The 21168-nt window shown below is 39.7% G+C and overlaps 1 protein-coding gene across 5 annotated transcripts in view; it reads right to left on the reverse strand.

The window, feature by feature from the left end:
• nectin1b (nectin cell adhesion molecule 1b) overlaps window positions 1-21168 on the reverse strand; it is a 214408-nt gene that overhangs the window by 104499 nt on the left and 88741 nt on the right. For all 5 annotated transcript variants that reach the window (XM_086035131.1, XM_086035132.1, XM_086035130.1 and 2 more), the window contains one exon: window positions 15886-16037. In XM_086035131.1, coding sequence (XP_085891257.1) covers window positions 15886-16037 — 152 coding nt within the window. The remainder of the gene's footprint in view (window positions 1-15885; window positions 16038-21168) is intronic.

The following is a 21168-nucleotide window of genomic DNA, read 5'->3' on the forward strand; positions in this document are numbered from 1 at the left end:
ATAACTATATCATATTGTACAAATTGTTAAATAGGCATTTGTTTTACTAGGCATGGACAAGTACTAGGGATGTAACGATTAATCAAAAATCAATTAAAATGCTCAAAATATGCATCGATGTAAAAATCAAATCAAATCGATTAATCAAATAATCAAATATTCGGTCGAGTCGCACCAAGTGTTGCGTTAATGAACATCTCAGGACTCACAAGCCCTAAACAGCAAGACCTAACAAAAGACATAACATACCTAGGTCATTAAAATATCGTTTGATCTACACATTCAAAATGTGGTGTGAACGTTAAAAGCTTTAAAGATTAGGAGGAACATAATTTTTACCACTCTAAATTAGTATACCGCCGCTGTCCTGTGAAAAACACTTATCTCCAATTTTGGAAACTTTTTTAATTTTCAGTTTAATGCGATGTCTGTAATGTGGAAACATGATTCATGTAAAAATAAGAACATGAAAAAAATTGCACAAATGTTTTTCACATGAGAGCAACGATATGTATTATTTTGCACTTCATTTTAAAAAAAGACTTGGTCTTTTTTAGTGTCAACTCAGGGAGTTGTAAGTTTTAGTTTTCACAATAAAAAAATGAACAAGAAGGTTCTTTTGGGTTTAAAAACATAATACTTTTTCATGTTGGTGACTCAGCTGGACCATAATTGAGATGCAAACAGTGGTACAATGGCTATGCTATTTTACATTTCCAAATCCCCAATCTAACCCTGTTAAGATATGCGGACCTGATAAACCTATAGAGGCACACAACTTTGTCAGCTCCAATGTAAGCAATGCACTTGTAGTAGCTGTAAAATAACAATAATATGCTGTTGTTAGCTCAAAAGCTAACGTTATTCTACCATTTTGCAGCCTAGCGACCATACGTGTCCCTACTGATCAAACGTAAAGCCAAAATAATAGATACCCAGCTTCCAATGTATTTTTTTTCGAATCCGAATGATGCTAACTTCAGAGAACTGGTCCCTCTCTTTTGCGAAGACGGTTTCTCCAATATCAACTCAGGTTTTAAGCCGAGCACCTAATGGGATTACGGAGACACAGGCCCTCATTACACACATGAATCAAAGGTTGCCCTCCCCAGGAACTCATCCTCCCACCCAGTCAAAAGCGGGACAAATATGGGAAAAGGCTTTCCCGTAATCCTCGGCCTTCAATTCACGAGTGCGTCGTCGTTCTCGTCATCGGAGCCTAATTATCCTGGACAAAATGGAGGACATGAAAGAGTGCCCGCCGCCTGGTTCCCATGAAAGATCAGGTGATGCCACGCTGTGACACCTGCCTTGGAAATTTTCCAAACTCACAGTAGGACAAAAAAAAGTTATACACGTAGGTATTTTTGCAGATCGTGCTGTAAAGCCGTTCTACCGAATTGTCCAGAAATTGAAAGGAAATCATAACCTCATTTCACTCCAACAAAATGTGCATCGAACAAGCATTTTTGTATTATTTTATTCATTTGTTGTACATGTTTAAAACATTGTTTCATATTGTTTTAAATTCCTATGGCAGACATGATGATGCTATTTTAGCAACATTAATTTGATATTCTGTACATATAATAATTTTATTAAAGTTATGACATTCTTAATACCGATTTAGAATTTTCATTGATATGTAATATTTTTTTTAACTTTTATTTGTTGATTATAAAAAAGTGTTCTTTTTCTTTTTTCAAAATATGATTATCACATCCTGTATTTTGCATTTGTGGAGGCGGACATTTGGATGAAGGCTTCCGCAATGTACGCATCTGTTTCAGCAACTCATCTGGCCTTCTTAATGCACTTTTTTGCCTGCGAGAGGATACGATGCAGCGTGGACGAGTGGCATAAGGAGGAGTTATTAGGTCAGCGCGCATTACGCCACGCAAATCTGCAGTCCCGTGCTCTTTTCAAGCAGGCGGCGTGCTGTTTTTTTTTAACCATCCTACTTCTCCTCTTGCTGCTTTTCTTCATTCTTTTTTTGGTGTGGGGGACAAATCATGACTTGATTATTATTATTATTTTTATATGACGGCTCTGACCTACATGACGGCGCTGTCGTCGGGGAGGCGTGACATCGTGACACGTCCCTGTCCCGTCCTGCGCTTGTATCCTCCAGAGAGGGTAAACAAGCAGAGCTCACAGAAACAAATGTTGATGATAAATGGCGCTCACCTGTCACATGCACTCCTCTGGTGACATTTTACTCCTTCACAAAAACAAGATAGAGGATCATGCCCGCAAGCCTCTTCTCCATCTTGTGAAGCCTCTGTACATTATTTAGAAAATGTCCGCTCCCTCTACCAATGCGTCCAATGAATTTCAGCACGAATGTTCATCAAACTCAAACTTAGTGTAAAGGAATGTATGCTGCTCAACGCACAAGCTATTTTAAAGACTTAAAATTGTCTTTGAGGTTCGCAAAAGGGTACACATTTCTGACACAAAATTGACTTTGATACTCACAAAATAATATGTAAGGTTCACTGAAGACACTTTTTTTTTTTGTGTATTTAAAAAAAACACAAGTGAGGTTTATTTGATATTAAAAACTGCGATGTGATTTAGGTACATTGGAGACTGTAATGCAGGGGTGTCAAACTCATTTTTTGTCGGGGGCCACATCGTAGTTATGGTGTCCCTCGGAGGGCCGTTATGACTGTGTTCCCATACAAATCTATGACCGCCTTATGATCACATATACACAACATATTGATGCATAGCTACTTTTGAAATTAGAAGCCGGAAGTAGTTGTTCAATTATTTTGAAGGGGAGGATTGGTAACAAATAACACATCTCACTGTTGTCGAAAGTGAAAACAATTTGGAAGAAACGTGAAGTTGATGCACATGATTTGCCTTTGCGGGCCACATAAAATAAGATTGTGGGCCAGATCTGGCCCCCGGGCCTTGACTTTAACACCTGTGCTCTAATGCCTTTCATGTTTACAGTAACACATGTTTGGGTCATTAAAGACTCACAATTGTCAGATTTTTACAAAAAAGTATGTAGTGTTCATGGATGGATGTAAATTGTCTCTGAAGTCTCAAGGACTTGTGCCACAAAATGAACAGCTTGGATTAAAACGTTACTTTCAAGGCTTTTAATTACCATTATCTTAACCGCTAGCTCAACAAAAACCACGCATGTATGCGTGGTCTTGTACGCGTTGATGCTAATGCCTCATTTGGATAATGAGGGGTGATCTTGGCCGAGGCAAGACCTCCTGCAGCGAGGACGCGTCGCTCCGCTGTCGGCCCGCAGCCTCCCAGCCCGATCAACCACGTCGCTTGAAGAGCGTTTCGCAGAGCGACAAGGTCGAAACGAGTCAACTTGCCCGGCAGCGTGTGGCCTACACACCACGCTACCGTGTCTTCATATACAACTGTGGTGGCCTACCTTTTTTTGTACGTTGGATAGGTTTCGCATTAGGCAATATTTCGACAGACCATAATCGAAACAAATAAAGACAAATGACTACAAATGCTGAATGGTGATTAAGTTGAAGCCTTTGTTTTTTTTTTTTGTTTCTTTTCAACAAGTCGGTCCCATTTTGGGGAAAGGAGACAATTACGCTAGAAGTGTATTGCTTACAGTGGGTATAAAAAAATCTACACACGCCTGTTGGTTACACAAGTGTTCACAACTGGGGGAGTGGCTGCATTCAAAATGAACCACGCACATTCAAACTCATGTTCAAGCGAGTCAGTAGCACACCTGGCACCATTTAAAGTGCCTCTGATTAAAAGGTCAGGCTGTCTAGTAGCCTTTTGTTCAGGTTTTTGTGCTCTTCCTTTAATCACCCTGAGATAACACGAGCCCGGGTTAATAGACAGTAAATGCAGAGAAATAAACAATTATACATATATATACATATATATACATATATATATATATATATATATATATATATATATATATATATATATATATATATATATATATATATATATATATATATATATATATATATATATATACATACATATACATATACATATATGAATAAAACAATGACCCCGAAACTTTGGGTCGATAAATAAAATATCACACAAATAATGACATCTAAATATGAATGCACGTTTTAATTTTTTAACCCCTTAAAACAACATTTTAATAAAAGGGTAATGTGTGAAAAAAAATGTATTTTTGAAATGCACTTGTTAAAATATGACTTTCCTCGACTGTTAAACTTTGATTTGTAAAAATATGACTTTATTCTCGTAAGATGTTCTTCTAACTTCTACTCTTCATCTTAATCCTCAACTTTTTTTGTGGTAATAATTGACTTTATTCTTATATTACAACTTCTCCCTAAATATGAATTTGTTATAGTAACATTACAACTTTTTCTTTTTCTATTCTTGAAATTGTCAATTCTCATGACAATTAACGATACACAGTAAGTAATTAGTAATTGAGGGGGTCCGAAAAAATGTATTTCTTGCAAAGCATCTCTGGATTCAAAAATTGTGAGAAGCCTTGTTTTAAACAATTATTATGCGCAGTTATAAATATCTTTGCATCACGAATAACAGGGGTTTGCTGTACAAGCCACAAACACAAATTGTTTTGCGTGCATGAATAATGCAAGCCACCGTGTCAATTGCCGAAAGCAACAATTGAAATAGACACTGACGTGACACTGTGTCAATTGCCGAAAGCAACAATTGAAATAGACACCGACGTGACAAACACATTTTACACCGTGCAGGGAGCGCAGACGAATGGTCGCAACAGAAGGTGACGGCTATTAGGACACCCCTGGCGCCTCTTCGTCCGCCATATTTGTTACTCGAAAGTGCCGTTTAATTTCGAGGGTGTTTTGCGAGATTTTCCGTCCGACGTGAGAATAATGAATTGGTTTGTGTGTTGTGTATTGATCTTGTCATGTTGCTGCATACCAGACACAATACACCCAAAACTCTTATACCCGAGATTTTTTTCTCGTCACGTGTGGGGTCTCTCAGAAGTTGGAAGTTGGCCAATTTTTAAACAACTATTTTAAAATCTTGCTGCGTGAATCGAGCTTAAGCTCTTATTTAGCTATACTGTTGCGACCAAACTGCAAACAGGAAATGAAAGGTCCACAACAACGGCAGGCAACTTGTTATCTGTACACTATATAAATTTTACATTTATTTGTAATTAGACATTAACTATCACGCTCGAATGTAGCCTTTTATTAAAATCTACGTATTGGTAAACATCTATAAAATGTGTGTGTGGGCAATTTTTGGTCTCTTTTGGGGGGGTAAAACTTTTTATTTTATTCACAGGAAGCTACAGTATACATTTCCATTCACTAAAACGTATGATAGGGCCATTGAGGAAACTATATTGTTGTTGATTCTAAACTTGTCCGTGCTGTTTAAAAAAGACCTACAATAGATTCATTTAAGGCTCAAAATTGTTTGTGGTACTTCTATTTGACGCTTACATTCATAACTCAGACGTTGTCTTTGATATTCACAAAAACATGTGTAAGGTTAATTGACTTGATGTTTACAAAAACATACGTTAGCCTCACTGAAGAAACTGTCTGCAGGTTTTCAGAGTGTATATTTCCTACAGAGCTGGGCACTTGACCCTTTTTTGCCGATCCGGCCGCGACCCTCCACCCTTGACCTGGGTACCCTTCCGGCCTCAAACCCCCGCCATTATTCATAAATATTATCACCCCCCGCCCTGTTCCGGACCCCGCCCCCCCAAAAAAACAAAAAAAAACATGCATGACGCCGCCACGGGAGAGATGCTAACGGCAGAGGTTTACTTACACACACATACGTGACATAACACCCATGCCGCTGTCAAACTAGTTTGCTTTGCAGCAGCAACGAGCCGCATGGTGGGAAACTGTATGCCATCGCAACATGTGGACCAATGGACCAATCAGAGCAGCAACAATTCCTGATGTGTGCGTGGCATGTGTTGCAGACCTGTCGCCAACAGCACAATGTGTAGGTCATGTGAATCAATGCGGCAGTTGGCCGCCTCGCGACCACGTTACACGCATGAGGGCCGATTAGTGGGCCGGATTAAAATCCACTTCCGGCCATGCTTAGTCCAGCCCTTTTTAAAAAAATTTGTCAGCCCCCACCCAGAGGGTCCGACCGGTCCGGCCCCGGGACGGATTGCGCAGCTCTGATTTCCTATATCGGAAATTACTATCCAAAAATTGTATTGGCAAAAATAAACAGGATGATATCTGTAGTAGTACAGTTAAAAAAATTGCAGTAGTACAGTTAAAAAAATTGCTTAGAAAATGTAAAACCAATAGTTTCATGTGAATGTTTTCGCAAAGTTATTCCAGGGTCTACTTTTCACCAAAATACATGTATATTTTGTATTATTGTCAATATGTCTTCCATTGCTTTCTTGCCAACATGGGAATCTTTCTACAGAAGCGTTGGATTATTCACACATTTGCTAAACAGTGAGGCATACACTTAGTTTGTTAAGTAAGTACAGTTTCTTTTGGCCTTCAATCCTTTCCAAAATCAACTTTCATCATGTGCCCGAGCCCATCTCATTTCCCCCTTTTTCCTGCTGCCGGTTGTTATCTATGTATGAATCACTTTCCTCCTGTTCTACACAGATCTGGTTGAACAAAAAGCGTTGTGCACCTCCACTCAGATAAAAAGGAAGGTTCAGAAAAAAAAAGAAGAAAAAAAGTCTTCGGAAGGTTTACCCACTGGCTGAACCTTGATCTGATCACCATCCTTGATCCTGATAAAACTTGTTTTCATCACAGACCACATCACAGTTATGGTTGCCATCATTGGGCAGGTTAAAACAGTGAAATCACATAAATGAATAATTGCTAGCAGTGTAACATAAACAGGGATTGGTAAGTACCTTAGTTTTAAGTTCACGGTTCAGTTCATATTCAAGTTAGTAAGTGAAGAAAAACTGCTTTTTTTGTTTTTAGTTCTTGTAGACATATTTTATGACATTTAAAATGAGAATCAGAAGAGCCCGATAGATGGTATTATAATATTCATATTATATTCATATAATATTCACATTCAAGTGATGTATGTCCAGCCGCATAACTGGTACTCATGGATTCATCTATTGGCTCATGTTTTTTGGTGGGAATCCTACCCTTCATTATTTGCTGAAAAGTTTCTGCTTTTGTGCCAAAGAACTGTCCAAAGTAAAAGTATTGCCTTGGCACCATCTAGTGGCATCTTGCTGCCAAGAACTATGTTGAAGTGAGTGGAGAAGCTTCATGTAGTGCTTTGGCGCAATCTGGTGGCATGTTACCAAGAACTACCGGTACGTTGAAGTGAATTAAGGAGCTTATTTTGTACTTTGTACTTTGCAGTACTTTGCTGCCATCTTGTGGCTATCATTTGCACAGCACCATGCTTAATAAAGTATGTGTGAATCCTAATAATTATCCCATCATATTACTTAATTGCAGCTGCATTTGACCTTTATATTTTTTATAGCAAGCAACTAAATGTTTCCACATGTGCGATAAAACGTCTGTGTAGGTGTGGTTTCGTTTTTTTAAAATGATCATTTCCGCAGGTCGACTGACCATGAGTGAAAAGAAATGTTCCCACATCATTCAACACAGTGAAAACAATAGACAACAACGGCAACAGAGTGGGCGATTATTGTGAGGCCTTTGCGAACAGAAAGGCCATTCATCACCACTTATTGTGCCAGGAAGAAAATGAAGACGGCAGCATCAATTTGTCCGCCGCACAAAAACAGAGCGCGCTTGTTTCGGAAGGTGATTAGCGTAATGAAGGGGCTGATTTCCTTCTCTTAAATGACCACAAGCGGTGCGGCAGTTGAGTGCTTTGCAATCTGGCCTTTCAACAAAACGGGTTCAAGTTCATTTAACTGACTTTTTTGTTCATTAGGTTCATCTGAAGTCTCCGCATTTCCTTTGATGTGTATGGAAATGTACATGATGTTTATTGAGACTCTTTCTTTCCCAAAGCAAACATTAGGTTGAGGACTCGTAAATGTCTTTGGTGTTTAGAAAAAACACAAGTAGGTTCATTGAACGCAGTTAATTGCCTTTGATATTTACAAAAATGTACATTAGCTTTGTTGAAGACTCAATTGTCTTTGATGTTTATATAAACATTTCGTTTATATGTCAGTCCTGCACCGGGCTTATATCGTGCAATACTCAACATTCCCCACTACTGTTAGTCTAGTTTTATTTTTATCTAATGCTGTTCGTTACATTTCACTGCAGCACTGTCACTTACTTAGAGTATTTTTCCTCTGTACTATGTACAGGCTAGAATGAGTGTTCCTTCATACTTTTTATGTAGATGTATGTTGGTGTGTATATACATCTGTATATACACATAGTTACTGCGTATATCTACATAGGTTTGATCCAGAATGTTTGCAGTTAATGTTATACATTAATGGCTACATTATGCCGCCGTCCCTGTGTGACCTAAATCTTTGCTGCTGTAACACTGAAAATGTCCCCACTGCGGGATCAATAAAGGCCTTTGTATTCTTATTCTTATAGTTTAAATGAAGACACTTGTCTTTGATGGTCACTGAATGGTTGGGTGTATCCCACCTACTGCTTGAAGTCAGCTGGGATAGGCTCTAGCACGCCCGTGACCCTCGTGAGGATAAAGCGGTTCAGATAATGGATGGATGGATGGATGGATGAAGACTCTCCATGGTTCACTAAAATACATTATATAAAAATATATGTTAGATAAAGAGAAGAGTGTACTGTCTTTGACTTTTCGGGAAAAGCGTGCTAGATTGATTAAAGACTTGTCTTTGGGTTTATAAAAAAGTATTTTAGCTTAACTGAAGCCCAAAACATGTCTCTGTTCACAAAAACACATAAGTTAGACTCATGGAAGATTAAATGGTCATCATTGTCCAGAGTTTATGAAAACGCATGTTACATAAACATTACAAATTGTCTGTAGGGTTAAAATAGGCCATCACTATTGCTATGTTGAATTAAATGAAACACGGTATATTCAACTCTACATCCCTTGCAGGAACTCCGAGTGTCATTATATTGCATTTTTTCTTGAACTTTCCGATTTCATAATACTTGGAAGATAGCATGTGTCAGTCCTGTGATTGACAGGTATGACAGACTTCAGCTCGTCTGAGAATCTGACCAGGACAAGTGGAAGAAAAAATAATGGTTAGATGAATGGAAGTTGGCAACAACAATTCCACACTGTTGCGACGAAAATGCACACAGTAGAATTTACCAGTGAACTGTGGGTGAGTAGAATTTAATTTTAATAACGTTTTCAATTTGCTGCCTAGATGAGTTAGCGCAACAACAGCTCTTCATACCTTTGAGTCGTGAGGATTAGTTGATCAAACAGTCACCCAGCCAGCTGGGCATAAATGCATTTTAGCCCAACTATTTTGTTGCCAAGATCGATTAGCATATCAGTAGTTATTCTATGGCAAAACTTTGGACTTGAGATTTGGTTGATTAAAGGTGGAGTTGTAGGCGCAATTTCATTTTAGTCCAGCTAGTTGGCTGTCAAGATAGGCTGTTATGAGCAGCTAGCATCCCCATAACTTGAATATGAACAATGGGAATTTGTTCAAGCTCATGCAACTTTTGATGTGAAACTATGTAAACAAAATGGCAGGAGTTATAGGTAATCCAACTACTTAATTGCCAAAACTAGTTCTCAGATCAGCACATTCATTGCTCTTCACTCATACAGTTTTGGCCAATGTTCACTGGTTTGTTTCCTAGATAGGGTACAGGAAGAACAATTAGTGTGCATCAATCGCTCTTCACAAGCAAAACTGGATCTGATCGTTCAGAATTTGATGTTTGGCAAAATTACAATTTCACCTGACTCCTTTGCAGGCGTAGCCTACAGCGTAAACCAAAGTTAGGAAATCAATGTCATCATTTTCACGCACATGAATGTGGTAACGATCGTTGGAAATTTGCAGAGCAAATTACAATTTCACTCGACTAATTTGCGGCCTAGGCTAAGTCCCAGGTATGTTTTTAACATTCAATGCCCTTTGCGAACGAGCTGATTAATCGGAGCGGACCACTTTTCATCTCCCCCTCTGTAGAGTTGGGAGCGAAAGGGGAATAAGCTATTTGTTTTGGTAAAACCAGGCTTGTTTTTCTTCAGTTTATCTTAGGGGAGAAGTGATTAAAAGACAAGGGTGCTTCATTAGATTGGAACAAGTGACGCGTGTCCTTGGAAGAAGCGCTCCATACTCACGTGACTCACCGCGCTTCGACGCCTTCCCCCAAAACTAATTGAAACAAGGCGCTCCTTGGCCACCGCTATCTGCTGAGCGCTGACAAATGGCGGCGCGAAGAGCGAGAAGCTTGATTAAAATTTGCCTCTCTTAAGTACTCCATCAGTGTTGCTTCCCGGCGCAGAGAAAACTGATTTCTTCGTATACACAACAGCTTGTCTCAGACGTTTTATCTCAGCCAAAACTGGAGCCAGGGATGTTTTTCATGGCAGTTGTATATTGCTGTGTCAGTCCACGCTCATGCATAATGCACGTCGCACGCGGTGGCGGCGTATTCGGATAACGTCCCAATTTTGATCTACGCCGAATGCCTTATATTTTTTTGTCAGCGCCTGGGATACAGTTCGGAGCTGGCGGGAAAAGGCCAAGCTGTGAACAAGTATATGAATATGAAAGTATATGAAATTATTACATTTCTGCCCTTTAAAGCAGCATTTGGAAGTCAAATGCAAGAGCAGGTAAACAAACTTCTATGGGATGCAAGAAACAAGAATTGACCGAAAACCAGTCCCAAAAATTAAGTTACCAGACCACAACAAACAGTCTGTTAGCATTTTTGAGACCACAAAATCACATTACTCTGGATTAATGCTACTTGTTAGCAGGAACACACTGTTAGCTACCAGTCAGTTCGAGAGCCTTCTCATCACAAGTTAGAATGATATGCACTTTTTTCTCAGTCGGTAGGGTGCAACATGTTAGCATTAGATTGAATAAAAATCATCGCCTGTTTTCATCCAATATAATTTAAAATAGACTCAAACGTAGAGCCCATAAACAATCTTGTCCGAGAGAAGAAAAAAGTATTCAATGGAAACTGATTTAAAAAATGTAGTTGCTAGCTACATGTATCATGATTTATGAGCAATGTTCAACATTTTGTAGACAGGTCATGTCAATATTTGTTAAGCATTTTAAAAAAATGATTATTTTGGTATTTATGGGTGCATATGGTAGTTATGCTTAATTGGTGTTAGGCTTATGATGGTCCTAGGAAAATATTCTCTCTTGGACCCAAAGAGTTTGAGAACCCCTGACTTGGACACCCTGAGTGTATCTTTCATACCATTGCTGTCCTGTGAAAAACACTTATGTCCTGTTTTTGAAAAAAAAAAAAAAGTTCACGTTAATGCGCGGAAACACCATTCACGTAAAAATAAGAAAGTTGAAAAAAAAAATGGACATAAGTGTTTCTCACAGGACAGCGACGATATGCTGCTATAAAAACACTCCAGGGAATCACCAGGGAACTGGAACTGTACATGACGAAAACAAGTCCAGACCTGTATTGGACCAGGAAACAGTTTCATCTCCCTGTCACGTAGCACCTGTGAGTGAGAGGCATGTGGGCAGGTACCGACACGCCGCCGCATTCCTCGCCACATCACACAGCAACCGACCCCGTGTTTGACAGTCATCTGTTGCCCTGCAAATTGACAGGCCGCAATGTTGAAAACTCCTGCTGCTGCATTGGGTTACACTGCGACCTTTTACCGCTCACGTATGATTGTGAACCTTTGGGAACCTGCCCAAAACTAGATTTTGGTTGATCAATATATAAACATTGAACTAATATTAACAATATTAAGACGTTAACTTTCACCAGCTAGACGTGCAGTGTTTCCCACGCCATGTTAATACTTGGGCGCGCCACCCAAGTAAACAGACGCCCGCCCAAGATGTTTTCAAGAGAACTTAACATAAATATATTTTTTAAAATAAATAAATCCCCTCCTCCAAAAAAAACCTAAATAGGTCGCGATCGTAGATACCGCATGTAACGTTAATTCGCCGCCACCATTAGTGGCATGCTCCTGTGGGCAGGTCCAGCGCCGAATTAGTTAAAAAATAAAAAATACAAAATAAAAAAACATTGTCCTACTACACGCTGTCACCCGTACTCCCGGAAGTCATTTCGTTCGTGGCTGCTTGAATGCTAAGCGCTAAGCTAGCTTGCCCTGAAGATGCACGGCCTTTATTTATACGATATGTAAGTCCGTGCAAAGCAGCAACGAGCTGCATGCTCCGCATCATCGCCTTCGATGTGACAAATATATAACCCCACTAACAAGTAGCGTTTTCACCGCGGAGGCGAACGAAGGGTCGCTAAGTGTGCTAAACACTAAAGTGAAATGCAGAGTCGAGAATAGCAGAATAAGTGCTTAGGTGTACAGTAGACTTTTTACTGAAGCCTGACTAGAACCACATAAGGGTGGAGATCCAGCAGTTATGAACAGAAAGGCTGTATTACAATCAACATTTATCTAGACAAAAAATAAGTCGAGGGCTACACTAGCAATTTAGCACACGTTCTAACACTGGCCGGAACTCGCCAACGGCATAAATAACCCAATCACAAATATTCTTGTTGTGATTTTTGCACTCACCATTACTGTTAGGACCAAAATATTCAAATAATACCATGATATGTATTTCAAGCCATACCGCTAAGCCCCCAGTCTCAGTTTGAAGCAGTTAAGTCTCTAGCAAAAATATGGGAAAAATATTGACTTATGTATAAAGAACATGTACATTAGCACAAAACGTAAAACATTTTGGGGTTAAAAAATTATTTTTATACACACAATTGCACATAAATGCATATTTATACTTAACGGCAAGCAGTACAGTAATACTTGAACCATTTTTTAAAACTTGAAAAAGGACTGCCTCCCTCACAAAACCTCTTTAGTGTCCTTGCATTATTATAGTACAGTACAGTAATAGCTTTTAATGTTTTTGAATGCATAATGGCATTTTGTGTCATGTTTGTAAATGTTACTGTACATTGTGACTATTGCACTGAAGCTAGATTTCAAGAAAATCACAATTCAAATCGAAATCGCAATATCAGTCAGAAAAATCGTATACAATTTTTTCCTAAAATCGTTCAGCCCTATATTCAACTGAACAAGACACCCTCTAATCACCCCAACCGCTGCACGGCTTTAAACTCTTCGCAAAACTATCATACGCCCCCCCACTCTCTTACGATCCAATGACAGCCTTATTTTATTAATATTATTATTTTTTTATCCATCCATCCATTATCTGTACCGCTTCTCCTCACAAGGGTCGCGGGGCGTGCTGGAGCCTATCCCAGCTGTCTTTGGGCAGTAGGCGGGGGACACCCTGAACTGGTTGCCAGCCAATCGCAGGGCACACAGAGACAAACATCCGCAATCACAATCACACCTAGGGGCAATTTAGAGTACCCAATCAACTTACCATGCATGTCTTTGGAATGTGGGAGGAAACCGGAGTGCCCGGAGAAAACCCACGCAGGCACGGGGAGAACATGCAAACTCCACACAGGGAGGCCGGGGCCGGGATCGAACCCGCGACCTCTGAACTGTGAGGCCGACGTGCTAACCAGTCGACCACCGTGCCGCCTTATTTTTTTATTTGAATACAAAATAAGTGCAAAAAAATGTGGTGTCACTGAGTAATGCGGTAACAATTTTTACTCTGAAAATTCACTAAAATGCACGATATGAAGCGTAAACTAAAATAAAAAAATGTGCCCCACGCCCGCCGACGTCCCCCCCACCCAAGTAGTAAATCTGTGGGAAACACTGACGTGTGCACTAATTTCGGGTCAGAGACTCGTCTTTCTGCCTAGATAGAGCCAAAGAAATCCAAGTTAGTGCACAAATAACTTTTTCCGACAAATATTTAGTTAATCAAACATTCACAATGTCACCAGCTGGGTGTGGACCCACTCAAATTTTAACTCAGTTCAAGTTCGGTTTGTTGCATACAGTAGAAACAATCATTTGTCATTCCACCAGCCACCAGTGAGCACAAGTTAATTCTGAACTTACTAGTTGGCTACCTAGATAGGCTGTGGCTCGATTGCTCTTCATCTACTCATACTAGGACACTTTGCGTGAGCTACAAAACAATGCAGGAAAAGGAGCCTGTATTCAAATGGTGTATGCAAATATACAGCAGCTGAATGTGCTTAAATGAAGTATCGCCTCTGTGGAGTCACTTAACACAAAGACACAGACACCGGCAATAGAACAAAGCCTACTCATTTACAATAAATATTGAAAATGACTTCAGTGCCTTTCCCTCTTTGTCTTTGCGAGGCATTGTGTCGCGTTTAGGGGCCCTTGGTATGTGCCGATTGCTTCCTTGCTTTCCTGTCTGGTGACTAACGGCCGCCTCTCACACCTGAATGATTACACAATACACGGCCACCTCCCCTATCAGGGAAGCATAGCAAAAAACACAAAACAAAAAAAAAAACACTAGGGCAGCTGTTCCCAGAGATGGGATGTGAGTCAACAACAAGCCTGGAGAGTTGGTACACCAACCCCCACCTAGAAGGAACGCAAAAAAAAAAAAAATATATATATATATATATATATACATATATATATCCATACATATAAGTCAGATGTTACACCGCATACCGCACGGTGGGTGAGTCACCAGTCACATCAATAAACACGCTACCCTTCATTTCCGTGATGCTATTCCAGGTATTATGCCGCTTATCTTTGTTACTGCACTTCCAGCTTCCAGCATTATTTATCACAACGCTCTGCTACGCTAGCTATTAGCAGCTCTGTATCATTATCTACAATGGGGATCTAGCTTGTAAGTCAGTGGGAACCTAGCTTTTATTGTTACACAAGAGCATTTTGTCACTAACCAGCGACAAATTGACTGCTGTTAGCCATTACCCTCATTTAGTTCGTGCAAAGCTAATTCTTGCTCTCAACAGGTATGGCGCCACACATTAGCATTTTGTTGCTGTCCAATGAAATGCCTGTATTTCCTGTTTTCAAAACATTTTTTGAGTCAGTCCATATAAAGTGACCAATTAGCAATTTAGAAACTTCAGTCACTTAGCCAGTGCTAAGCTAGCACTTAGAGATTGCCCATTCGCCACTCACTCACTCAGAAGCAGGGGTCTCAAACTCCGGTCCCCGAGGGCCGCTTCCATTCATGTTTTAGAGGTTTCCTCTTGCAATACAACTGATTCAAATGATCTGGATCATCTGAATAAGGTGAGTTGCTGGTGGGAAACTTCAAAAACATGCAGGAAAGCATCACTCGAGGACCGGAGTTTGAGACTTAATCAAAAGCCACCAGCCTGCATTTTAGCAACCTCAGCCACTGAGCCAGTGGTAAGCTAACACTTATTAAATGACTTATCATTCTTGGCAAACACTAATCACTCGGTCTGTTAAACACCACCAGCGCGCCTTTTAGCAACATCACTCAATTATTAAGCGCTACAAGTTAGCAATTTAGCAACTTCATAACCTTATGTAGTGCTAAGCTAGCACTTAGCAACTGCCCACTTATGGCAGTCACTAGTCCCTTAGTCCATACAACACTACTAACTATCTAATCTAATCAACTAATCTTTGCAACTTCTGTTTTTTGTCGGTGCTAAGCAACCACTTAGTGACAACCCATTCGCTACTCACTCACTACATCATTTACTCAAGAGCTAGCTGTTAGCAAAACAACATAGCATTTGATAGCAACGGCTCATAGCTTGGTTAGTAGCTTTTTGCTGTTGTCAGTTATGAAGCCATGCCAGAGAGAGTGAAAAGAATGAGTAGAGCCAAGGGACATCTGCCTACCGGTGATGTTGACGTCCACAATGCCAGTACGCGTGCCGATGCCGTTGGTGGCATCGCACACGTACGTGCCGGCCAGGTCATAGGTGACGGGACCCTTGAAGAACAGGCTGTTGTTCTTGATCTCCACGTTACTCGGCAATGAGCCATTCAAGCTGGAAAGTGGGGGGGGGAACAGCGTTAGGTAGGATGGCAGAAAATAGAGGAAAATAACGTGACATTAGACGCATGGATCACAACCGTCAGCCATCACTCTAAATTCCAAGGGAACCAAACAGGGAAATTGCAGCTTGAAAGGTAGCGATATAAAAAGAAATTTTACTTCTAATTTAAGAACAAAAAAACAAACATTAAATTTGAATTCGTTTTTATTAATTTTAACATCATGTTTTTATAGTATTGTATTTTAAAAGTATTTTATTTATTCATAGTTGTATTTGTTTTTCTTATAATTTCAATATAATATTATTTTCATTTAATGCTTTTTAAATTTATATCAACTAACCGATGTTACTCACTTGTACTGTTACAAGTACTGCTGCTGCAACTACCACTAATAATATTAGTCATAACATTAAACATTTACATTAAATATACTAATGTAAAAACATAAATGAAAACATTGCATTCAAATGATTTAATACATGAATAATAAATCTAAATCTAAATACAATAAAAAACACAAATAAAATAAAATGTAAATAGGTAAGAAAACTGAAAATTTGAAATTAAAATGACAAAAAAAACATACAGACGTTTTTAATGAAAATATTTAATTAAAATAAAACCTATATCATTTAATGAAACCAAAATGTAAATAAGAAAAATATCAAGTCTGTATGTAAGGGGACTCAGGTGCGTTTAGGGTCTTTCTCCATTAGACGAGCGACTTATTGTCTGAATTTCATCGGGTCGTGCACGGCTAGCATTCTATTAGGATGAGAAGGCTCAAGCTTCCCTGGGGGAGGTTGGAAACGGTTAAAAAAAGAGCATTTGCGGGGCAGAAAATGGGGGGAAATAAGCGTGCAAGTGTATGTAACGTTTGTGTTGCATTTCAACCGTAATCCATGACAGTAAATTGCCAGGCAACCAGGTCCCAACAGGTAAACTGCAGCCTGAGGGGGGATGTTAAACAGGTATGCATGTTGGGGGTGCAACATTTGTGTTTGGGGCTGCTTCTACCCCTAGGCAGCCTGCTGATCAAATGATAAAGTGTCAATGAGAGGTCGCCTCAGGTGTTTGCCGCCCAAGCAACACTTCCGTCTGCGTTTCAGCAGGTCTTGCATTTGGTAGCTCTCCATTCAATTACACGGGGTGGGTGGAGGTTGTGGGGGCGGGGTGGGCTTGGGGGAGGTGGGGGGTGAAAGTATCAACTTCTAAGTTGCCCATTTCCTGTGTTGGCCTCGTTGCCCGTGAATGGACACGAGTGTCCGACTACGATGAGTGCATTATTGTTTCATCGTTTTTAATATGACCGGTTGTAAAAACGTGTTTTGCGTTTGTATGAGTGTCACGCATTTCAATATTAAGAGTGGTTAACTTGTTTTTACACTAATGCAGCTGTTTTGCCAACAGCACTTTTAGTACGAACAGTGGTTAACAGCTTTTTATACCTGGACACACATTTGTTGACGGTTTTACTATTAACAATAGCTAAAAAGAGTTTAAACTTGTTTGAGTGAGATATTGTTTAGACATTTTTAATACTCACAGTGGTAAAAACTTTTTCAGTTTTCCTCATAAAAGTGGGTTATTATTTTGACTTCTAATAACAGCTGTCAACTACCTTTTCCACTTGTATTAGTGTCTTATTGTTTTGACACTTAATATAAACCGTGGTTAACTTCTTTTTTTTCATTTTGTACAAGTGTGTTAGTCTTTGAAATTTTATACAAACATTGGTTAATGTTATGCAGAGCTACCAACCTATAGAATTTCACTTCCAGAACAAATGATCAGAATAAATGAATCACAAAATTATGGAAGTATTTACGTAACAGTGACATTCCAACAATGCGCGCACACACATACTGTATTACACACAGGAATTTTTGACAATCTCTGCCATAACAATCAGTGTTACGGCCGGGCATAAGGAGTTAGCGTTCAGTGGATCCAGTAACAAAATACAATCCGTAGCAGTTGGTAGCTCTGCGCATGAGTGTGATAGGTTTCTTTTCATATAAATAGTGATTAACATCTAGATACAGTTGTTTCAGTGCGCTATTGTTTTGATGTTTTTAATATTAACTGTGGTCAACTTATGACACCTGGATGAGTGTGATATTAGTTTGCTGTTTTTATTATCAACAGTGGTCCATTTCTTTTTTGCACTGGTACGCGCGTGTTATTGTTTTGCCATTTCCACTGTTAACAGCGCTTAACTCCTTTTTCCACAAAAAACAAAACAAAACAGAAATAATATGCAGTGTGGATGTCCTGCTGATGACATATGAATGTCAATGGATGCAGTGTGACACCTCTGTTCTGCTGTGTTATGTGCTAAGATTGCGTGTGCATGTGTGTGTGCGCGGTTGAGAATGACACAACCCCTGGACCAGCCTGTTCCGGACGCTCCGTCACAGCCTTTCGCTGACCTCCACCGCGGAGCCCAGGGGAGCCTTCACAACAAATTTGGTGTCTGGCTTTCAGCACCGCAATGCCCGTCCCCTCCGATCCGTCAGTGCTGCGCCCTCTTCTTGCTAGATCACATCTCTCCTTTCTGCCCACTTTATCTTGCATCGTCCTTTTAGTTCTTTAGCCAAGATTATCTTCTTGCTAAAAGCTACATACAGCATGTATATAGGCGCCTCATTAGACGGTAACTGGAAGGAGGCTCGTGGCGTGGCTACAACGAGCTATTAATCTACGTCCACTCCACTGGCGTGACTTATTCTTTCACCTCGCCTCTGCTGAGCAATTACCGCATAAATTGGCACATTTATCTCTGTGTACTTGGGCTCAACGTTGGCGTTAACAAAAGGACCCAATAGTGTCCATGTAACAGGTTTTCTGGTACGGTGGGAGAATGCAAATAGATGCATGATTTAAAGCAGTCATGTAAAACATTTGCTCGCTGTCTCCACTGCGGTTATCTGGTATGTATGTTCGGACAACAACTGTAGCGTGTTGGCATTTGATCAATTCTCATTATAGTAGTAGCTACGGTGATCAAATAAAAAGTCTCACATTGTCAACGCGTCTTAGTACAGCAGTGGCTAGCATCTCAGCAGTTCTCATTTGAAACAACATCCAAATTCACCTTCAAGGGCCGAGATTCGAAACCTCAACAGATGTTCACTGCTACCCATCATTTAAAATAAATCATGTCACTATCTCTTAAATCATTCAGGTTCTTGCGAAAAATAAATACTGATTGTTTGACGGCTCCTCCATTAGCTCCAATCGCTAGTGCTATTATCTCCACAAATTTCAAAGCCAGACCCCAAATAAAAGCTCTGTTTGTTTTTGGCATCATTGCTCCAATTGAGCCATTGTGCTCCGCCTCGGGATAGCTTCTTATCTCCATCACAACAAACAACCAAACAACCAGAGAGAAGTAGCAGGGCAAGGACACTGGAGATATCCTTGTTGTGTTTACACAACTCAAATAAATGTCATGCGTTAAACAGTCAAAAAAAACTTAAAATGAACAAGAGAATCTAATTTCTATAGAAATTGTGAATGTGAAATGGCTGATGCTGAACTGAAATGCTGTGCAATTCTCTATAATGGGAATGGTTTTTTGGGGGAATATTTTGAATTTGGAATGGTTTGTATCAGTTAGGAAATGTGGAAGGATGTGGGGAATTTGTAAAATGTTTTATATATTTTAATCGGACATATACTTATGGAAAGTGTGGGAAAATCAGAAATTTGGGGAATGTGCAAAAATGTTTCCAAAAATGTCATGAATTTTTGGAACATTTTGGGGTTGCAATAGTTTACAATGGTTAAGAAATTGTATTCAAATTAGATGTACTGTATATTCATGGAAATGTGGAAGTGGGGGGAAAAGTAGGCAAATATGTACAATAAAACATTTGCATTGATTTGGTAATGTCATGGAAAATGGGCAATACTAAAAAAAAATTGGGAATTGAATTTGGAATGTCTCCCGGCTGGTCTTGGTATGCCTGGGGATCCTTCCAGAAGGGTTGGAAGACGTGGCTGGGGGGAGGGAAGTCTGGGCTTCCCTGCTGAAGCTAGCGCCTCCACGACCCGACCCCAGATAAGCGGTAAATGGGCTGTCACTTGTATAGCGCTTTTCTTCCTTTGGTACTCAAAGCTCTTCACACTGAACCTCATCTACCTACTGATGACGCAGCATCAGGAGCAAATGGGGGTTGGTCACAATGGCCGGGGATCAAACCCACAACCTCCGGGTTGGGAAACTACCACTCCACCACTGATCCATGCCGCCCCGTAGATGATGGATGGATGGATGATTAGAATGAGATGAGAAATGTGGAAGGATGACTAATTTATAAAATGTCTCTTACATTTTCACAAAATTTCTTTCCATGGAACATGCGAAAGGGAAACTGTGAGAAAAGTAGGAATTTGGGGAATGTGAAACTGTAAAACAGTGAAACTGTTTCCAAAAATATCATGAGTTATAAAGTTATAACGGTTTGAATTGGTTGAGAAAGGTAGACGAAGTAGCATGTCAAATAAACTGCTGGGAATAATAATAAGAAACATGGAGAATGCTGGTGCAAAATAACTTTAGTACTGTATGTGCAAATGCTATTCAGGATGGAAATCTTTTTTCATCCAGATTATATTGATCATTGTATATTTATCAACGTGATTGCATCTGAAAGTAAACATAAGATTATTTATTCCACTTATGTTACAGTCAAGAATGCTTTAGCTATTTAACATAAGGGCTGATTGTTATGCTCTGTACAACGCGCTTCGACTGCTATCATCATTTTTAAAAGGCTTTCCCACATGGAGGCCAAGCTGAGCGCACCCACTCATTCTGTTAACTTGTGTTCATTATGCGCTTTTATTATGCTTTATTACCCGCGGGTGGTGCAAATTTGTCATACACCAGCCTGCCGGGTCTGCTTGGTAGAGGAGCTTTTGCAAAATGATAATACAAAAAAAGGTCCAAAATAAATAGAGCTGTGCTTCGCTCTGCATTAAGCTAAGAGCATTTGGGTAAAAAAGACAAACAAATAAATGTAAAGTTTAAAACAAACAAACAAACAAGAAACATTTGAGTAAAAAAAAAAAAAAAAACGGGGGGAAAAAAACAGGTCAGGTTAAAAAAACAAT

This window comes from Filicampus tigris, chromosome 7, assembly GCF_054856515.1.
Source record: "Filicampus tigris isolate MCC_2025a chromosome 7, RoL_Ftig_1.0, whole genome shotgun sequence".
NCBI lineage: Eukaryota > Metazoa > Chordata > Actinopteri > Syngnathiformes > Syngnathidae > Filicampus > Filicampus tigris.